The 17,043-nt window shown below is 45.3% G+C and overlaps 1 protein-coding gene across 3 annotated transcripts in view; it reads left to right on the top strand.

Annotated features, from left to right (window-relative positions):
• The window catches only part of LRRK1 (leucine rich repeat kinase 1), an 81,263-nt gene that overhangs the window by 37,086 nt on the left and 27,134 nt on the right, over nucleotides 1-17,043 (top strand). For all 3 annotated transcript variants that reach the window (XM_060282940.1, XM_060282939.1, XM_060282941.1), the window contains exons 9-18: nucleotides 446-609; nucleotides 1,103-1,240; nucleotides 4,297-4,409; nucleotides 4,493-4,569; nucleotides 8,144-8,273; nucleotides 10,197-10,309; nucleotides 11,266-11,480; nucleotides 14,389-14,553; nucleotides 15,735-15,907; nucleotides 16,459-16,579. In XM_060282940.1, coding sequence (XP_060138923.1) covers nucleotides 446-609; nucleotides 1,103-1,240; nucleotides 4,297-4,409; nucleotides 4,493-4,569; nucleotides 8,144-8,273; nucleotides 10,197-10,309; nucleotides 11,266-11,480; nucleotides 14,389-14,553; nucleotides 15,735-15,907; nucleotides 16,459-16,579 — 1,409 coding nt within the window. The remainder of the gene's footprint in view (nucleotides 1-445; nucleotides 610-1,102; nucleotides 1,241-4,296; nucleotides 4,410-4,492; nucleotides 4,570-8,143; nucleotides 8,274-10,196; nucleotides 10,310-11,265; nucleotides 11,481-14,388; nucleotides 14,554-15,734; nucleotides 15,908-16,458; nucleotides 16,580-17,043) is intronic.

Genomic DNA, 17,043 nt, shown 5'->3' with positions numbered 1-17,043 from the left:
GCAGCACCAGTAATTCAGCCCCAGAGCTCAGCAGTCTTGTGCTATATAGTACAGTTCAATGGAGATGTTTCTCCTTGTCCCTCAATTCCTCGCAGGCTACCAACTTCCTTTTAGTTTAATTTCTCCCTCCACTCCTTTTGTATGTCCTGTCTTTTTTTCTTTCAGTTTTGTAAGCCTGATGGCACAGCTAGTCTCATTTATTTATTTTTTACTGACACATGCTGCTTTTAGTAGACACCAGTTGTCTGAAAATCAGGATACAGATAATTGGAAATAAAGAAAATGAATAATTTCACTACCCGCTTATTACAATTAAGAACCTCTCATAAAATATTCCCTCCCTCCTCCTCCTCCTCCTCCTCCTCCTCCTCTTCTTCTTCTTCTTCTTCTTCTTCTTCTTCTTCTTCTTCTTCTTCTCTGATTCTTCTTTTTCTTCTTTTTTTAGCAGGTAACTGGATTGGATTAAGGAAGCTGCAGGAGCTGGACATCTCTGACAATAGGTTGTCAGAGCTGCCCACCCTCTTTCTCCACTGTTTGAAATCCTTGAATGTCCTGAATGCATCCAGGAATAACCTGAAGGTGTTTCCTCAGCCATGGGCCTGCCCCTTGGTAAGTCTGAACTGCAGTCGTGGCAGATGCCTCATAAGATGGCATGTGAATTGCTTGGCATGGCTGAGGGATGCCGCATCTCATGGGCTAGAACAGGGGTAGGCAACCTCAGGCCCGTGGGCCGGATGCGGCCCAATCACCTTCTCTGGGAATCAGCATGTTTTTACATGAGTAGAATGTGTCCTTTTATTTAAAATGCATCTCTGGGTTATTTGTGGGGCCTGCCTGGTGTTTTTACATGAGTAGAATGTGTCCTTTTATTTAAAATGCATCTCTGGGTTATTTGTGGGGCATAAGAATGTGTTCATTTCCCCCCCCCCAAAAAAAATAAAGTCCGGCCCACCACATGGTCTGAGGGATGGTGGACCGGCCCACGGCTGAAAAAGGTTGCTGACCCCTGGGCTACGATTAGGATTCTGCCCAGTGAGCTCCCTTGAAGATGGCTTGGGGATTTCTGTCCACATACAGACTTTATTTTCCCTCTCAATTCTAGAAATGTTGTAAAGCCGCTAGAAATGCAATCGAATTCCTCCCAGATACTTTGGCCGTTTTCTGGAAAAATCATCTCAGGGAAGTGGATTTTTCTGATAATTCCCTGAAAGAAGTTCCCCAGTGTCTCTTCCAGCTCGAAGTAAGTGTCACTACGCTTATGGTCTCCTTTATTTCAGAGAGTAAATGTGGATATAATCACCTCCCCAATTACTTTTGCGTCCCTAGAGTGGCAGGAAACTAGGTGGAATTCAGTCCAAAGGGTGTGCTGCATGCTAGGATTCTGAACAGACCTTTTGAACCGGCCACAAAACCTAGCTTGCTAAAGCCACAATACCAGTGAAGTAGTTATAGAGAACCAGTGTGGAGTTAGTGATTGGAGCAGAGGTAGCTAAACTGTGGCCCTCCAACTTGAGCTGTACTCTAGCACCCATCAGCCCTGTCAGGAATGATGGGAGTTGTAGTTTGGCAATAGCAAGAAGACCATGGGTTAGCCACCCCTCAGAAAATCAGGCTAGGAATGGGAAGAACCAAAATCGGGGCCTCAACCCAGACAGGGAGCACAGTCGCTGGGCAACCTTGGACCACTCCTTATCTTTCAGTCTCACCTGCCTCACAGGATAAAACCAGGTGAAGGGAGAAGCATATATACCTTCTCAAACCTCCCTAGAAAGCGGGCAGGATAGAAATGTAAGAAATGAATACCTGCAGGAGGTTTTTTTTTTGTGTGTGTGTGTGTTCTCAGACCCCCTTCAGACAGCATTCTTCCATTTGGCTCCCAGCTGTCCTTTGGGGGAATTAATTGCTAATTGGGATTGAATAGTCCACTTGTTGTGTTTGTGGTGGCTGCAGCCCTTGTGTGTTGCTGATGTGGGGGAAAGCTGCCACCTCTCAGCTTGGTCCAGTACAGGCATCCCCAAACTGCGGCCCTCCAGATGTTTTGACCTACAACTCCCATGATTCCTAGCTAACAGGACCAGTGGTCGGGGAAGATGGGAATTGTAGTCCAAAACATCTGGAGGGCCGAAGTTTGGGGGTGCCTGGTCCAGTATATGCCTGTATTTCCAGCAGGGATGTCAGAAGGCAGCTGTCTTTTCCACAATCATTGCTGTTTTCATTCCACTGCAGTTTGATCTCTGCCAAAGAGTACATTTTTCCCCATCTTGCTTTCCACTATTTAACGTAAACCATGTAAGTGAAAGATTTAACTTAATTAAGGAAGTCATTATTTCCACACCATTCGTTTCAACGCAAAGGAAACACAAATTTAAGGGGGGGGAGTCATTGATTGTGGATTGTTTACAGACTGAAAAAACAACAACAGCAAATAGCAATTGATATTCTCTGGCCTGATTTCCACTTCAGATGTGGGCAAAACAAGCAAACAATGTTCACTTCTATTTTCATCCGAATTCTCCTACGGTACAACCATAATTTCCAGTTAACCCCATACTTTCCTGCTAGTGATCCAGGGGAATCATGAGTCTGATATGATATGACTGCCGTATTTATGAGAATCTTGCACCATCAAATGTGCACCCTAATTTTTGCGACATAATTTGGCAAAAAAAGGTGCTCATTACCTTCGAGTAAATATGGTAGGTGGGGGCTGAAGTTGGCCGTGTAAACTGGCTTTGGATTCCTGAGCATTAGACAGCATAGGATCTGAGCAGCTCTCATAAACACAGCTTTGTTTCCCTGAAAGAATCAAATATGTGGCTAGGAAGGTGCATGCCAGTCCAGCCTTTGGAACACTAGGTGGTGCTGCTGTGGCATCTTTTCCTGGACTTATCTTTCCTCTGTGGCCACCACTCTTGCTATGCTGTCGTACATTATGCTTTTGCTACAGTGCAGCAAAACAAAATCGCAGTAATTTAGAAACCAGAGTCCCTAGCGAGCTTGCAATGTCTCACCAGCTGGGGATCAAGTATCTTTCTTACTGGAAGTTGCCCTAAACCAGGCATCCCCAAACTGCGGCCCTCCAGATGTTTTGGCCTACAACTCCCGTGATCCCTAGCTAACAGGACCAGTGCTCAGGGATGATGGGAACTGTAGTCCAAAACATCTGGAGGGCCGAAGTTTGGAGATGCCTGCCCTAAACTGAGTCAGGCCATCAGTCCATCTAGGTCAATATTGTTGACACTGACTATCAGCAAGTCTCAAGGTGTTTCACCCAGGAGTCCTTCCCAGCCCTAGCTGGAAGTGCGAAGGATTTAACCTACGACCATTTTTCATTCATACCTCTAAGCCATACCCTCTTCCCCAGAGATATTCTTTGTTGCTGACCAAAAGACAAAAAGACTTATGAAATCCATGGTTCAGGGGCAGATGCTGACAGCTGTGAAATGGAATTCCAATTTCCTGAGACATTTGTAGTGAACCCATTGATGAACTAGAATGTGGGTTTCCTAGATCCCATTGCAAAGCACTAACCCTGTTAAACTGGTATAGCTTAGTCCATATGCCTAACCAAAATGAACCCTAAGGGTTCTGCTCTTTGTTGGGGGCAGGGATCATTTCTCCCCTTCTCTGTTTTTTGCTCAGGTCATTCCGTAAAACACTATGTCATATAAATAAGTAGCAGCCAACGAGATGCCTTCCAGATGTTATTGAACTACATTTCCCATTATTCCTGACCATTGGCTATCCCAGCTGGGGCTGGGGCTGATGGGATTTGAGGTCCAACAACATCCGGAAGGCTAAGCAAAAACGGCCTTCCCAAATACTCCATTCTGGTTGTGAGGGGCAAATTCTGGAGCAGGGGAATTCACTTAATATTTGGAAGGAGAGAAAGAGGTGAATTTTTCTGACAGTTGTTTCTCATAAAGCTCTCTGGCAATATTTCAGATTTGCTTAAGATTGAATGGAACTCTACTGTTATTTCAACTTGGTGGATGAGCTAAGTCATGGCGAAGTCTGTTGCTTCAACAATGTTTAAACAGTATTAAAATCATTGCACCCACACATCTTGGATGGCAAGATCAGCCAGTCCATTTTGCCAAATAGTCTCCAAGGCTGGACTGAGATTCCTGCAATAGTTCAGGATAAGCTCAAAAATGTTTGTTTGTTTTTTGTCCAAAAAAATACTTTCTGATAACTTTCAGCTCTACCTTAAAAATGCTTTGTTGTGTGAAACTACTGGAACTTTTAACTGATTATCCATTATTGACCCCTCAAAACTGTCACTTCATCTTTCAGGCACTGGTGTCCTTGAAACTCTCAGGAAACCGGTTAGTCACATTGCCTTCTCAGGAGAAGTGGACTTGCAGGCAGCTGAAATCGCTTGATCTCTCGAGGAACCAGCTTGGAAAGTGAGTTCTTCATGTTGGTTTTGGAGCAGTCCCACTGAGGAGGGCTCTCTGTTTCATTGGTCTTTGTTTGCATTTGCCTACAGAGCTGGCGAAGGGTGCAGAACTAAGCGGATTTCATTTTTCACTACAAGGAGCAGAGCACGTTCTGGCACCGATTCGGGTATGGAATGCGGGGAACGAAGGGCTGGGCAGGAGCTTATGAGGAGGGGAGGGCTGGTTGCAATCTGTTGGTCATGGCAAGAAGGATCCAGCATGCAAATTATTATCATCGCTATTCTTCTCTTCATTATTGCCCTTTCTCTGCTCACAGAGAGTTGTGTCCGACTAAATTGTTGCATGAGTAGAATGACTTCTGCTTGCATCATGGGACTTCCAATCCATCCTGCCTGGATAGCTCATTTGTTTAGAGCATGATGCTGGTAATGCCAAGGTTACATATTCCCTACATATTCCTGCTTTTGCAGAGGATTGGACTGGATGATCCTCAGGGTCCCTTCCAACTCTTATGATTCTATGATCCCCTACATCCTCCGAAAGAGGGGGGGGATCTGCTCTGCTGATTTCCCTAGTTCCTCGGAGCAGTTGTGAAGGCATACAGTGGGAGGAGAGGGAAGGAAGTTCAATTGTGCAAGCAGAAGTCATTCCTCTTGTGCATCAACAGAGACCCCCATCTGCATCATACATTTAAAGCAGTATTACACCACTTTAACGGGACGTGGGTGGCGCTGTGGGATAAACCACAGAGCCTAGGGCTTGCCAATCAGAAGGTCGACGGTTTGAATCCCCATAACAGGGTGAGCTCCCGTTGCTTGGTCCCTGCTCCTGCCAACCTAGCAGTTCGAAAGCACGTCAAAGTGCAACTAGATAAATAGGTACCGCTCCGGCGGGAAGGTAAACGGCGTTTCCATGTGCTGCTCTGGTTCACCAGAAGCGGCTTAGTCATGCTGGCCACATGACCCGGAAGCTGTACGCCGGCTCCCTCGGCCAATAACGTGAGATGAGCGCTGCAAGCCCAGGGTCGGTCACGACTGGACCTCTAATGGTCAGGGGTCCCTTTACCTTTACCTAAGTCATTTCTAAAACCTTTAAGTGCTGTACATAAAGCTAGAGCAACCAAAGACAACTTTTTACAGTATACATTTTTATTTACATTTAAATGTTACATTAATACAGAATTGCTAATACGTATACTGTAAATCAGTATCAATTCCTTCTCTACCACTGAGCCGCAGCTCTTTCCCGCAAAATAAAGTTGCTAGTCCACATGGTCCATGATTTAAATAGGATACTGAGTGAGCGCCACAACCCCAACGGTCAGGGGTCCTTTACCTTTTACACCACTTTAAGCAGTTATGACTTCCCCTAAATAATCCTGGGAAGTATCTTAAAGAGGTCAAGAGTTGTTAGGAGACCCCTATTCCCATCACAGAACTACTGTTCCCTCTTCCCAGGGAACTCTGGGAATGGTATCTCTGCGAGGGGAATAGGGATCAAAAAAATAACCAGCTTCCCCTGCCTACACCCGGAAGTCCCTGGGTGGTTTGCAATCATTAAAACACAATAGTAAAGACAGTTTAAAACACCTTTCAAAATACAGGAATAAGGTGGGTCCTTAAAATATACATCTCAAGTATCAAAAGTCAGGGGAAAGAGGTACCTCTAGAGCATTCGCTGGAAGCTATAAGCTGAAGGTGGCAGAAGCACTTTGGTGGCAAAGGAGTTCCACAACTTAGGGGCTGCCACAGGGAACACCCTCTCCCAGTTTGCATGCACACACCTCAAGTTTCTGAGCAGTGGAATAAGCAAGAGGGCACCATCTGCCAAGGAGCATTGTGGGGCAGCGCTGTTTGTGTTTGCTGTGACTTGAAGGAATGTGGGCGGAAGGTAGCCCAGGTCCGAGTCTCCCTCAACGGAGGCAGCTCTGTTGCCGCTACTGCCGCCTCGCTTCAGCCACCGCTGCCGGGAAAGGAGCTAAGCGGGCAAGGCGGAGGCATGGGTGGCTCCATGTGCCTCCTTGATGTGCCCCCTGCTGGGGGGCGCCCTGGCGCACTGTGCCAGTCAGCCCAATGGGAAGGATGGCCCTGCGGGGGTTACATGAGATCTAGATGGAACTCCAGCGGCTGCATTTCCCCAAGTTGTCTTCAAGGGGCAGCCCCACATAGAGCGCATTGAAGTCATCCAGTCTGGAAATTACCAGAGCATGGAGTACAGTGGCCAAGTCATCTCTGTCTGAAAAGGGTCATAGCTGCTTTAAACGCAGAGTGTAGATGGGGCCTTGGTTGGATTCAACCCAGAGGCATGTAAAATCACCTGCCCTGTAAGCAAGGGGAGAGAAAGACAGCAAGACGATCTGTCATTGTCTCCACCTCTTTAAATAGGCCATTTTAAAGCCCACATTCACTACTTAATGATTTGCTGTTGTTTCTATTCATCTGTCTTAAGTTGCTCAGGGAGCCTTGTCTGGGGAAGAAGACTGCCATAAAAATGTGTGATGTTCTTGTAAGCATTCGGAGGTTGGAACAGGCTCTCCTGTGTTCTCCTACTGTAGATTTTTATCAAGGGGTTAGAGAATGCATCGTTTATCCTCTCTTGAGGCAGTTTCCTGGTCTTTCCATTAATGTCCTTTTGTATATCTTCCTTGGGAGGACTGATCTATTACCGAACAGGTGGCAACATATCTGAGGCAACGTGTCATCTCTCTCAGACCAGTTATGATAAATTAGTTCCTACCTTGTCAGTGTCAGTAATTAATTAGTGCTACTGACATTCTGATTTAGGGTTGTAACCAGCTAAGTTTTACTCAAGAGTAGACCCACTGAAATTAATAGGCCCGCGTAAGTGGTGTTCATTGATTTCAGTGTGTCCACAGTGAGTGCATTTTGCATTGGATGCAACTCACTAGTGCAAAGGCAAAACGTGTCATTTTTACTGTTGCACAACAGATGAATTCATCACATCGGTTTTGCTAATCGAAACAAACTCGTGGCACAACAGACAGAACAGGCTATTGTGCAGTGAAGTTACCCATCACCTGCTTATGTATTTGCTTGTGCTACATCGTTTCACCAGTGCAAAACATTTCACCAGAGGAACAAGTATGCTCTTAAGTGATGCTTAGCATTCCAGTCGATACAGCCCTGTATGTTTTGCGCTTTGTTTATTGGTCAGTCGGCTGTAATGAACACTATGATTGACAAATTAATAAATAACACAGGAAAGTGCCTTATGGCAGTTCAAATTATTTGCCGTACCCTTTCTGGAACCTGCTAAAATCCTTCTTTGTCTACCCAGATCTGTAAAGATGATACGTATTTCAACATGCAATTTTGTTATGTATATATTTTAAACTGCTGGTTTTTATATTTTCACAAAAAAGTTAACTTGTTTTTAACTCTCAGCTTTTGTCAACAGTTTCAGTGGATAGTATTCAACTAAGTTTTACTCATTGTAGACCTTCTGAAATGAATGGCCCTAATTTAGCCATGTGCTCATTAAGTTCAGTGGGCTGCTCTGGAGTGGAACTTAATTGAATACCACCCAGGTATTCTGTTTTAGTTTACATAAAACATATGTTTCAATTTACATCAGCCACTTAGACATTTCTACAGCTAAGCGGCATGCAAATTCTGTTGGCTAAATAAAATTCTGTTAAACAAACAAACTGCCCGCGACTTCATACTTCTGCATTCATCTTCCCACATTTGCTTGCCGTTCTGCTTTCCCCCCCTCCCCAGGTTCCAACTTGGAGTTTCCTGAATTCCTGTGCGAGTCTCTGGAAGTCTTGTGTCTCAATGACAACCATCTAGACTCTGTTCCGCAGTCAGTCTGCCTTCTGAAAGGCTTATCAGAGCTTTACTTGGGAAAGTAAGTTCAGATGCCGCGAACACAGTGGGAAAGGTGGCTGGTGTCATGGAATCTCTTGCTGCTGTCCCTTGGCAATCCTTGAATGTTTCACCTGACCCTCCCTGTGTGCTCTGCAGAGGCAGCGTGGTGCACTGGCTAGAGCACAGGGGCACAACCTGCACCCCTCAGCTTGTGCCTCTTGGTCTAATTTCAAAAGCCCTTTGCCAGTGACCAGTTTAGGAGATATCTGACTGACTGCTGGAGGAGAGAGAGAGGGAAAGGGCTGACCTTGCCCACTCCCCCCCCGCCCCCCCCCCCCGTCCTTGCATATCTCTGGCCCCTGACAGGTCATCTCTGAGGGGGATTGCAGCACTATGCGAAAAGAAAAAAAGAGTGTAATTCACATGGAACATTTAAAGGACTATGATACCGCTTTGAACAGTCATAGCTTCCACTAAAGAATTCTGGGAGCTGTGGATTGTTAAAGATGCTGAGAGCTCAGTTGGTAGAGCATGAGACGTCTCAGAGTAGTGGGTGCGTCACGTTGAGGGGGGGGGAATTCTGCATTGCAGGGTGTTGGACTAGGTGACCTACATGGTCCCTTCCAACTCTATAATTTTATGATTCTGGGAGTAGTTAGAAGGCCCCTGTTCCCTTGCAGAGCTACAGTTCCCAGAGTTCCATGTGGAGAGGGGTTGGTTGTTAAACCACCCTGGGAACTGTAGTTCTGTGAGGGGGAACAAGGGCCTCCAACAACTCTAGGACTGGGAACTCACAGGTTCAACTCAGCCCTCAGCCATGAAGCTCACTGAGTGACCTTGGGCCAATCAGAATCTGACCATGGGCCAGGCCTAACCTGCCTGATAGATTTGTTGTGAGGTAAAAAGAATAAGGTGAGGTGAGATGGTTGGACAGTGTTCTCGAAGCTACCAATATGAGCCTGACCAAACTGCGGGAGGTGGTGGAAGACAGGAGTGCCTGGCCTGCTCTGGTCCATGGGGTCACGAAGAGTCGGACACGACTAAACGACTAAACAACAACAAAAAGAATAAAACTGAGTGAAGGAGAACTACTTGTGCCACCTTTGGCTCATTGGTAGAAGGGTGGAATGTAAAGCAAATATAATTTTACTTTTAGGTGAAAATGGGTGGTAATTGCCCATTCCTCCAGAAAGTTCCTCACCTGCCTCGAACTTAACAGGAAATTATTATTATTTATTTACTTACTTACTTACTTACTTACTTACTTACTTACTTACTTACTTACTTACTTATTTATACATACCCTGCCCATCTGGCTGGGTTTCCCCAGCCACTCTGGGCAGCTTCCAACAAAATATTAAAATACAATGGTCTGTTAAACATTAAAAGCTTCCCTAAACAGGGCTGCCTTCAGATGTCTTCTAAAAGTCTGGTAGATGTTTTTCTCTTTAACATCTGGTGGGAGGGCGTTCCACAGGGCGGGTGCCACTACCGAGAAGGCCCTCTGCCTGGTTCCCTGTAACTTGGCTTCTCGCAGTGAGGGAACCGCCCGAAGGCCCTCAACACTGGACCTCAGTGTCCGGGCAGAACGATGGGGGTGGAGACGCTCCTTCAGGTATACTGGACCAAGGCAGTTTAGGGCTTTAAAGGTCAGCACCAACACTTTGAATTGTGCTTGGAAACATACTGGGAGTTTGGCAAGGGGCAGGTGATAACTGCAGCACAGCTTGACCAACACATTTGCATTAATGCATTCTGTGTGGCCCCCAAACCCCAAGAAATTTCATTAGTTCAATCACTTCTTTCCATTGGAATTCTTTAAAGGTTTACACCCAAGCTGGGGTCCTTCATGTTTCACCTCAAATGTTTGCATTCGTCAAAATTTGGTGGCCATCATCATGTAGATACCCGTCTAAAGGAAGGCTGTTGATTGGGGGGTGGGTGTGTTTATTTTTTTGCGCAGTAATGCCGGCATACAAGAACTTCCTCCTGAACTTGGCCAACTGGTTAATCTTTGGCAGCTGGATATTGAAGAGCTAAATATTGGCAACCTCCCTGCAGAGATCAGAAAAGAGGGTAAGTCTGCTTCCTCTTTTGATTAATATCAACTGTTTGAACAGAGAGAGAATCCAAACCCAGCCTGGGTCCAGGCTGCAGTTGTTACAAAGTGGAATTGTAAACCTTTCCATGCGAACCAAATTCGGCTTGATCAGTTTGTTCTCAGGGCAACCTTTCTCTGTCATGAGGTAGTTCATAAAGGTCCCTTCTGTGTTGCACATATTTTGTGTTGCCCATGCGGCAGCACATTTAGGGATGCTGCTGATGTGGTTATGGATGTTTTATTTTGCACTGTTATCTTTTGTCTGACTATTTCTGTGAACGTGTTTTTAAAAGTGACATATCAGCGATATGGTGGTTAGGGACGGGGGAGACTGTGGTTTGAACTAACATACACATTTCTTTCAAAGCAGTTTCTCCTGATGTAATGCATTTTTGCGTGTTGCTTTCACTGAAATCGCTTTTACGCGCATATGTACCTAATATATGCATTTTTGTACGCATTGTTTCGTTTGGAGAGCTGCATTGCAAAATTCGAATAAGTGTGGGTTTTGAAGGATGGTTGTGTTTTGGATCTCATATTGTTTCAGAAAGTGTGCATTTGATAGATTTGCATTTAAATGTGAAGTGAATTGAATTTCTCCCCCAGCCCTATGTGGCAGCATAAAAATACTTTTATAAATAAGTCCACAATTAGAAATTACAGTTCCTTGGCCTGGATGAATTAAGTATGCATTCATGTTCATTTTTAAAGGTCATGTTACAGCATTCACTTGAGATTTCCCTCCCACCCGCATCATTTTAATCCAGCCTAATCAGCCCCCAAGGCTATTTGCTTCCTCGTTAAAAACATTTCTATTTGAATTGGGAATTGTTGCCCCCACCTATGCTCTTTAATTCAAGGTGTGTTAAAACAAATTCCTCTTATACTGCTGTGATCAGTTAAGCAGTTTTTCCATCCCTTCACTTGCTAGGGCCCAAGACCATTTTAGCTTACCTGCGAGCCCAGCTACGCAAAGCAGAGAAATGCAACCTGATGAAAATGATTGTGGTGGGTCCTCCGCGCCAGGGCAAGTCTACACTGATTGAGATCCTGCAGACAGGGAAAGCTTCCCATTCGATGCCCAGCGATGGCACCATCCAGACTACAAAGTGGGAGCTTCAGAGACCGGCTGGACTCAAATCTAAGGTAATACAAAACTTACTCGACTTGGAGTGTCAAGCTCAAGGCAGGGCAGGACAAGGCTTCCTCCTTGTCATAGTGACAAATCAAATACAATAAAAAAAAATCCTTCCAGTAGCACCTTAGAGACCAACTAAGTTTCTCATTGGTATGAGCTTTCGTGTGCATGCACACTTCTTCAGATACCTGAATATCTGAAGAATATCTGATATCTGAAGAAGTGTGCATCCACATGAAAGCTCATACCAATGGCAAACTTAGTTGGTCTCTAAGGTGCTACTGGAAGGAATGTCTTTATTTTGTTTCGACTACGGCAGACCAACACAGCTACCTACCTGTAAACAAAATACAGTGGTGCTTTGGAAGTCGAACAGAATCTGTTCCGGAAGTTCATTCAACTTCCAAAACGCTTGGGAACCAAGGCGCTATCCTCCTTGACTTGGTCCAACCCCCATAAAGAGGCAAGGATGTCTTCACCTGGTGCTTATTACCTGATTTGTTTCCCTGTGATCTGCAGCCTTTAAGCTGCCTAAGCTAGTGACCATTACCACATATTCTGGCACTGAATTCCATAAATTAAGAATGTGTTTTGTGAAGAAGCACTTGCTTTTGTCCACTCCAAATCCATTGCCAATCAATTTCATTGGGTCACACACACAAACACACACACACATATTCTAGCACTATGAGAGAGGGATGCCCCTATTCAGGGCAGTTGTTTTCTGGGTCAAGTCAAAATGTGAGGGGGAGAACAGGAACAAGCATGCTAGCTGGGCCCTCTGCCACAGTCCCGGTTACTCTCAAATTTGTGGAGGGTGATGGGGATGGCATTAAATGGAGTTAATGCACTCATCCAAGGATACCTGAAGGTGTGTCTCCACTCCCTTCGTTCAGCCCGGGTGCTGAGATCCAGCTCTGAGGGCCTTCTGGCGGTTCCCTCACTGCGAGAAGTGAAGCCAAAGGGAACCAAGCAGAAGGCCTTCTCAGTAGTGGAACCCACCCTGGGGAACGCCCTCCTGTCAGATGTCAATGAGATAAACAACTATCTGACTTTTAGAAGACAACTAAAGGCCACTCTTTTCAGGAAAGTTTTTAATATTTGATGTTCTATCGTTTTATTATTATTAATATTCTGTCAGGAGCTGCCCAGAGTGGCTGGGGAAACCCAGCCAGATGGGCAGGGTATAAATAAATTATTATTGTTGTTGTTGTTGTTGTTGTTGTTGTTGTTGTTAGCATCAGCATCCCCACTTTTCCCTTTCGTTTTTTGAACTGAACCTGAAGGCAAACACTTTAAGAGGGTTCCATGGCTCAGGTCATCCTTCTGCTCCCAGAGGGCAATAAGGATGGCAATAGAGATGGAGTTGGCACACTTCTTCTGCCCTCTCCCCCTCAACCTGGAAAACAAATAGGCCTGGAGAGAAAGAGAAGATCTGTATCTGCTTTTTTCCACATTGTTCCATGTGTGAGTGTACACACATGGAAAAAGGACTCGTTTTGGACATGGAATTGCCGCTCTGGGGGATTTTGGATAGGACCCTTAGTCCTGTCATCTGGATCCACTCTGAATTTGGCTCGGCCTTTTGAGGCCTCTCGGCCCTGCAGCATGGTAATGATGTCATCGCTGCAAACTTAGGGCCAGGTCTGACTTGAAGCCAGTCCAGAATCTGGGCATCCAGATGGGAATTAATTTGGCTTATGTATTCATTTATATTTAGATTAAGATGTCAAAAGAAAACACCTTTCAGAGCACAGGTGCCCTCACAGCAGAGTGTGTGAAATTCCACAATAAAGCATAATAATGTATAACATCGTCAAATCGAAATCACATTGCATCTCTCAAAAATGAACAGGGCCAGCGGTTAATACAACGCAGATTAAAGTGTCGTGTGACTCAAGAAGTAGTTGTTTTTTTACAACTGACAATGATACAGCTATGTATATTTCAAGGGGGGAGAGTTCCACAGATATGGAACTGCCACCAATAAAAACAAAATAAAAAAATCCTCCCAGTAGCACCTTAGAGACCAACTAAGTTTGTCATAGGTATGAGCTTTCATGTGCATGCACACGAAAGCTCATACCTATGACAAACCTAGTTGGTCTCTAAGGTGCTACTGGAAGGATTTATTTTATTTTATTTTGACTACGTCAGACCAACACGGCTACCACCTGTAACTGCCACAAATAAAGTCTTGCTCCTGGTTCCCCTCATTGCAACATCTCTCATCAACAGACCAGGGAGCAAGGCCCCAGAAGCTGATCTTAAAGCCTGGGCATGCTCCTACAGGCTAGGCAGCCATCAGTTAAACTTGTCTCAAGCTAGGTCATTGCAGATTATAGCCTGAGTATATATTTCTCTGTGTAAAAATTCCTTTTCCAAGCATCTCCTTTCCCACCTTGAGCATCTTTTTACCTTTATCTGAACAGCTGTTAGGCAGTCCTGCTTCGCTTCACCAACATATTTTGTTCTTTTGTAAAATGTACTGGATGGTTTAAGGGAAAGTGATGGCAATAATGTTCCTCTCCCCTGACATATGAAGGAAAGGAGAAGGCCCCTTCCCAGCCAAAATTAGCCGTGCACTCTTGAGAGACAGAAAAGGGCCAATTGATTTAATGAAGGAACGGGAGCACTGCTTCTTCCCCATGTCTCGGCAGATGACGCCTGCCTTAGCAGTGAGCAATTAGCTTACATTTCCTGTGGAAGTGATAGCTGCCCTTGACAAGCCCTTCTTTCTTCTGCTGGAGCATGAATACCCATTGATGCCCTACTGTCAAACATTATGAAGCTACTTTGCGGGAGGGAGGGGCGGTGCACGAGTTTATTATGCATTGACTATTATCTCCATGTGATTTACTTTTAACAGCTATGGATGTTGTCTCTCTCTTTCAATGTTTCTCTTTGTCCAATTAGGTTGATTCAGTTGAGTTTAACGTCTGGGATATTGGAGGCCCTGCCAGTATGTCGACAGTCAATCAGTGTTTCTTCACAGATAAGGCATTGTATGTCGTCGTCTGGAACTTGGCACTGGGGGAAGAAGCTGTTGAAAATCTTCAGTTCTGGTTGCTAAATATTGAGGTGAGTAAGGCGTCACTACTGCCTTGCAGGACTTCTCTTTATGTACTGGAGGGAGAATCCAGTGTACCAGTGGAGGTAGTACTTTGGGGCTATGTACGCATTAGCAGCTTGAAACGCTATGAGGTGACTTGAAACAAAGTGGAGGAAACTGTTCTCCCTGTGTTTCAAGTCCTGTGTTTTATGTCACTGTACATGCCAGAGAGGAGGTGGAGGTGTCTTCACCTGACGCACATTACCTGATTCGTTTCCTATTCGTGCAACTTCCCCAAAGTCCAGTTCAGTGAAGCTCGTCATCTGAGCATGTGCTGTCATCTACGCAGTGGCTGTCTGAAATGTACACACCTCAGCTTAACTGCAGCTTAAGTTTTGAAATCGGTTGGAAGCTGGTTTGAGGGGAAACCCTTGGAAGAACATTTGTCAAAAGACTTCAGGGTACATATTGATTTTGTACTCTGCTTCAAACACCAGCAGTGGGAGCACACTGGAAGCCGAAGTAAACACAGCCTTGGCTAAAACCACCATTCACTTTTACTGTTCCATCTTGAAATTCTAATCACTTTGGACTGAAAACAGACTTTCTCTGGACCTTATGTACACCAACTGTTTACTTCACAAATATGTATTTAAACACTTTCAGTCTACAAGAAATGCATCTGAGAGTGGCAGTGTTCCTCTTGTAAACATTTGCCTGCACATGGTAGAGCCAGGAGGTCCTATTCTCTTCCTTCTTATTTCTTACTGCGTCAAGGATGAGCAAGTTCTGATGGATGTAATCCAGTCTTATGGACAAGTCAATGAGAGTGACAAGGGCCAGATCCACACCATACCTTTAAAGCACATCCAACACATATTTAAAGCATGTGACTTCCCCCAAAGGATCCTGGGAGCTTTAGTTTGCCCCTCACAGAGTTACAGTTCCCATGATGCTTTGGGGGGAAATAACATACTTTAAATGTGCATTGGATTTGAATATATAGTGTGGATCTGCCCTAGTCCTCAAAAAAATGCTACTTTTCTCCTGCAAACAAATCAGAATGAATATTCAATAAAGGAGGGAACATAAAACTTCTGTGCAAGCTTTGTGCAAAGGAATCCGGGTGGATGCTCAATAAACAGATCACCTTGCATTTGAACCCGGTGAGGCTTCCTTGGGCCAAATAAAAATTAAAAATTCTTTCTAGGCCAAGGCTCCAAATTCAGTTGTGCTGGTAGTGGGGACACACCTTGACTTGATCGAAACTAAATTCCGCGTTGAACGGATCGCCACCCTGAGAGCATACGTCCTGGCTCTCTGTCGATCTCCTTCTGGCCCGAGAGCCACTGGCTTCCCGGACATCACAATGAAACACTTACAGTAAGTACGATGTCACATTCTCCCACCCACCCCAAATTGTAAATGCGACAAACTCTCTGCAGGGCTTAATGTATAAAACCAATAAATTGGGATAAGGTTGCAGCTTGTACTGATTCACCAGCCACCTCTTTCCAGCTATATTGATGCTGGCTCTGATGACCCAGCCACTTGGAGATTGAATCAGAATACTGCCATGGTTACAGCCGTGCCTCTGGTACTTAGGCAGTAGATGAATTGGGTCCAACAGCAATCCATACCAGCTAGGATACTTGCAGCCCAAGTACAGCATCCTCAGTACAGAATCTTGGTGTTTGTGATGCTAATATATTGCTGCAGACTCACCAGTGCCTTGGCCAAAGCCCCTTTTTCTTTTTTGCAACTCAGTTGTGTTGTATTATGGGTTCAGCGTCTTGTGCTTGTGTGGCAGCCCTCCTCCCACTGCATATCTCTTCAATGGAATGGAGTGGCAGGCAGATGGTAAAAATGGCAGTGTGGAGAAACAGCCCTTTGGTTGAGTAAGGATATCTTATCTTCGTGGTTTCTCTTTGCAGTGAGCTCTCCTGCAGGACTCTGGAAGGCCTGGATGGGCTGCGCCAGCTGATCTACACCATCACTTGCCATATGAAGGACGTTGGGAGTTCTATTTGCTCACAGAGACTTGTTGGGAGATTGGTGCGTATCTTTCCCTGCAGTGGAAGCCCACGTCAGCTTCGGATGGTTAAAGGTTTCCCGTATGAGCCCTATTCAGAATGAATGCTACTGGCTGTGATGGCTGTGCTCTGCTTCCATACCTAGAGGCAGGAATGCTTCTGTATACCAGTTGCTGGAAAGTACAGGAGGGGAGAGTGATCTTGTGCTCGAGTCTTGCTTGTGGGTTTCCGACAGGCATCTGGTTGGCCACCATGAGAACAGGATGCTGGACTAGATGGGTCATTGGCCTGATCCAGCAGGACTCTTCTTCTGTTCTTTAATACTGGGGACGTGGGTGGCGCTGTGGTCTAAACCACTGAGCCTCTTGGGCTTGCTGATCGTAAGGTCGGCAGTTTGAATCTATGCGATGGGGTGAGCTCCTGCTTTTTTGTCCCAGCTCCTGCCAACTTAGAAGTTCGGAAGCATACCAGCACGAGTAGATAAAT

The sequence above is a fragment of the Zootoca vivipara genome, chromosome 14 (genome assembly GCF_963506605.1).
Source record: "Zootoca vivipara chromosome 14, rZooViv1.1, whole genome shotgun sequence".
Classification (NCBI taxonomy): Eukaryota; Metazoa; Chordata; class Lepidosauria; order Squamata; family Lacertidae; genus Zootoca; species Zootoca vivipara.
The sequence above is the reverse complement of the archived record's forward strand: the minus strand, read 5'-3'. Positions and strand labels throughout refer to the sequence as shown.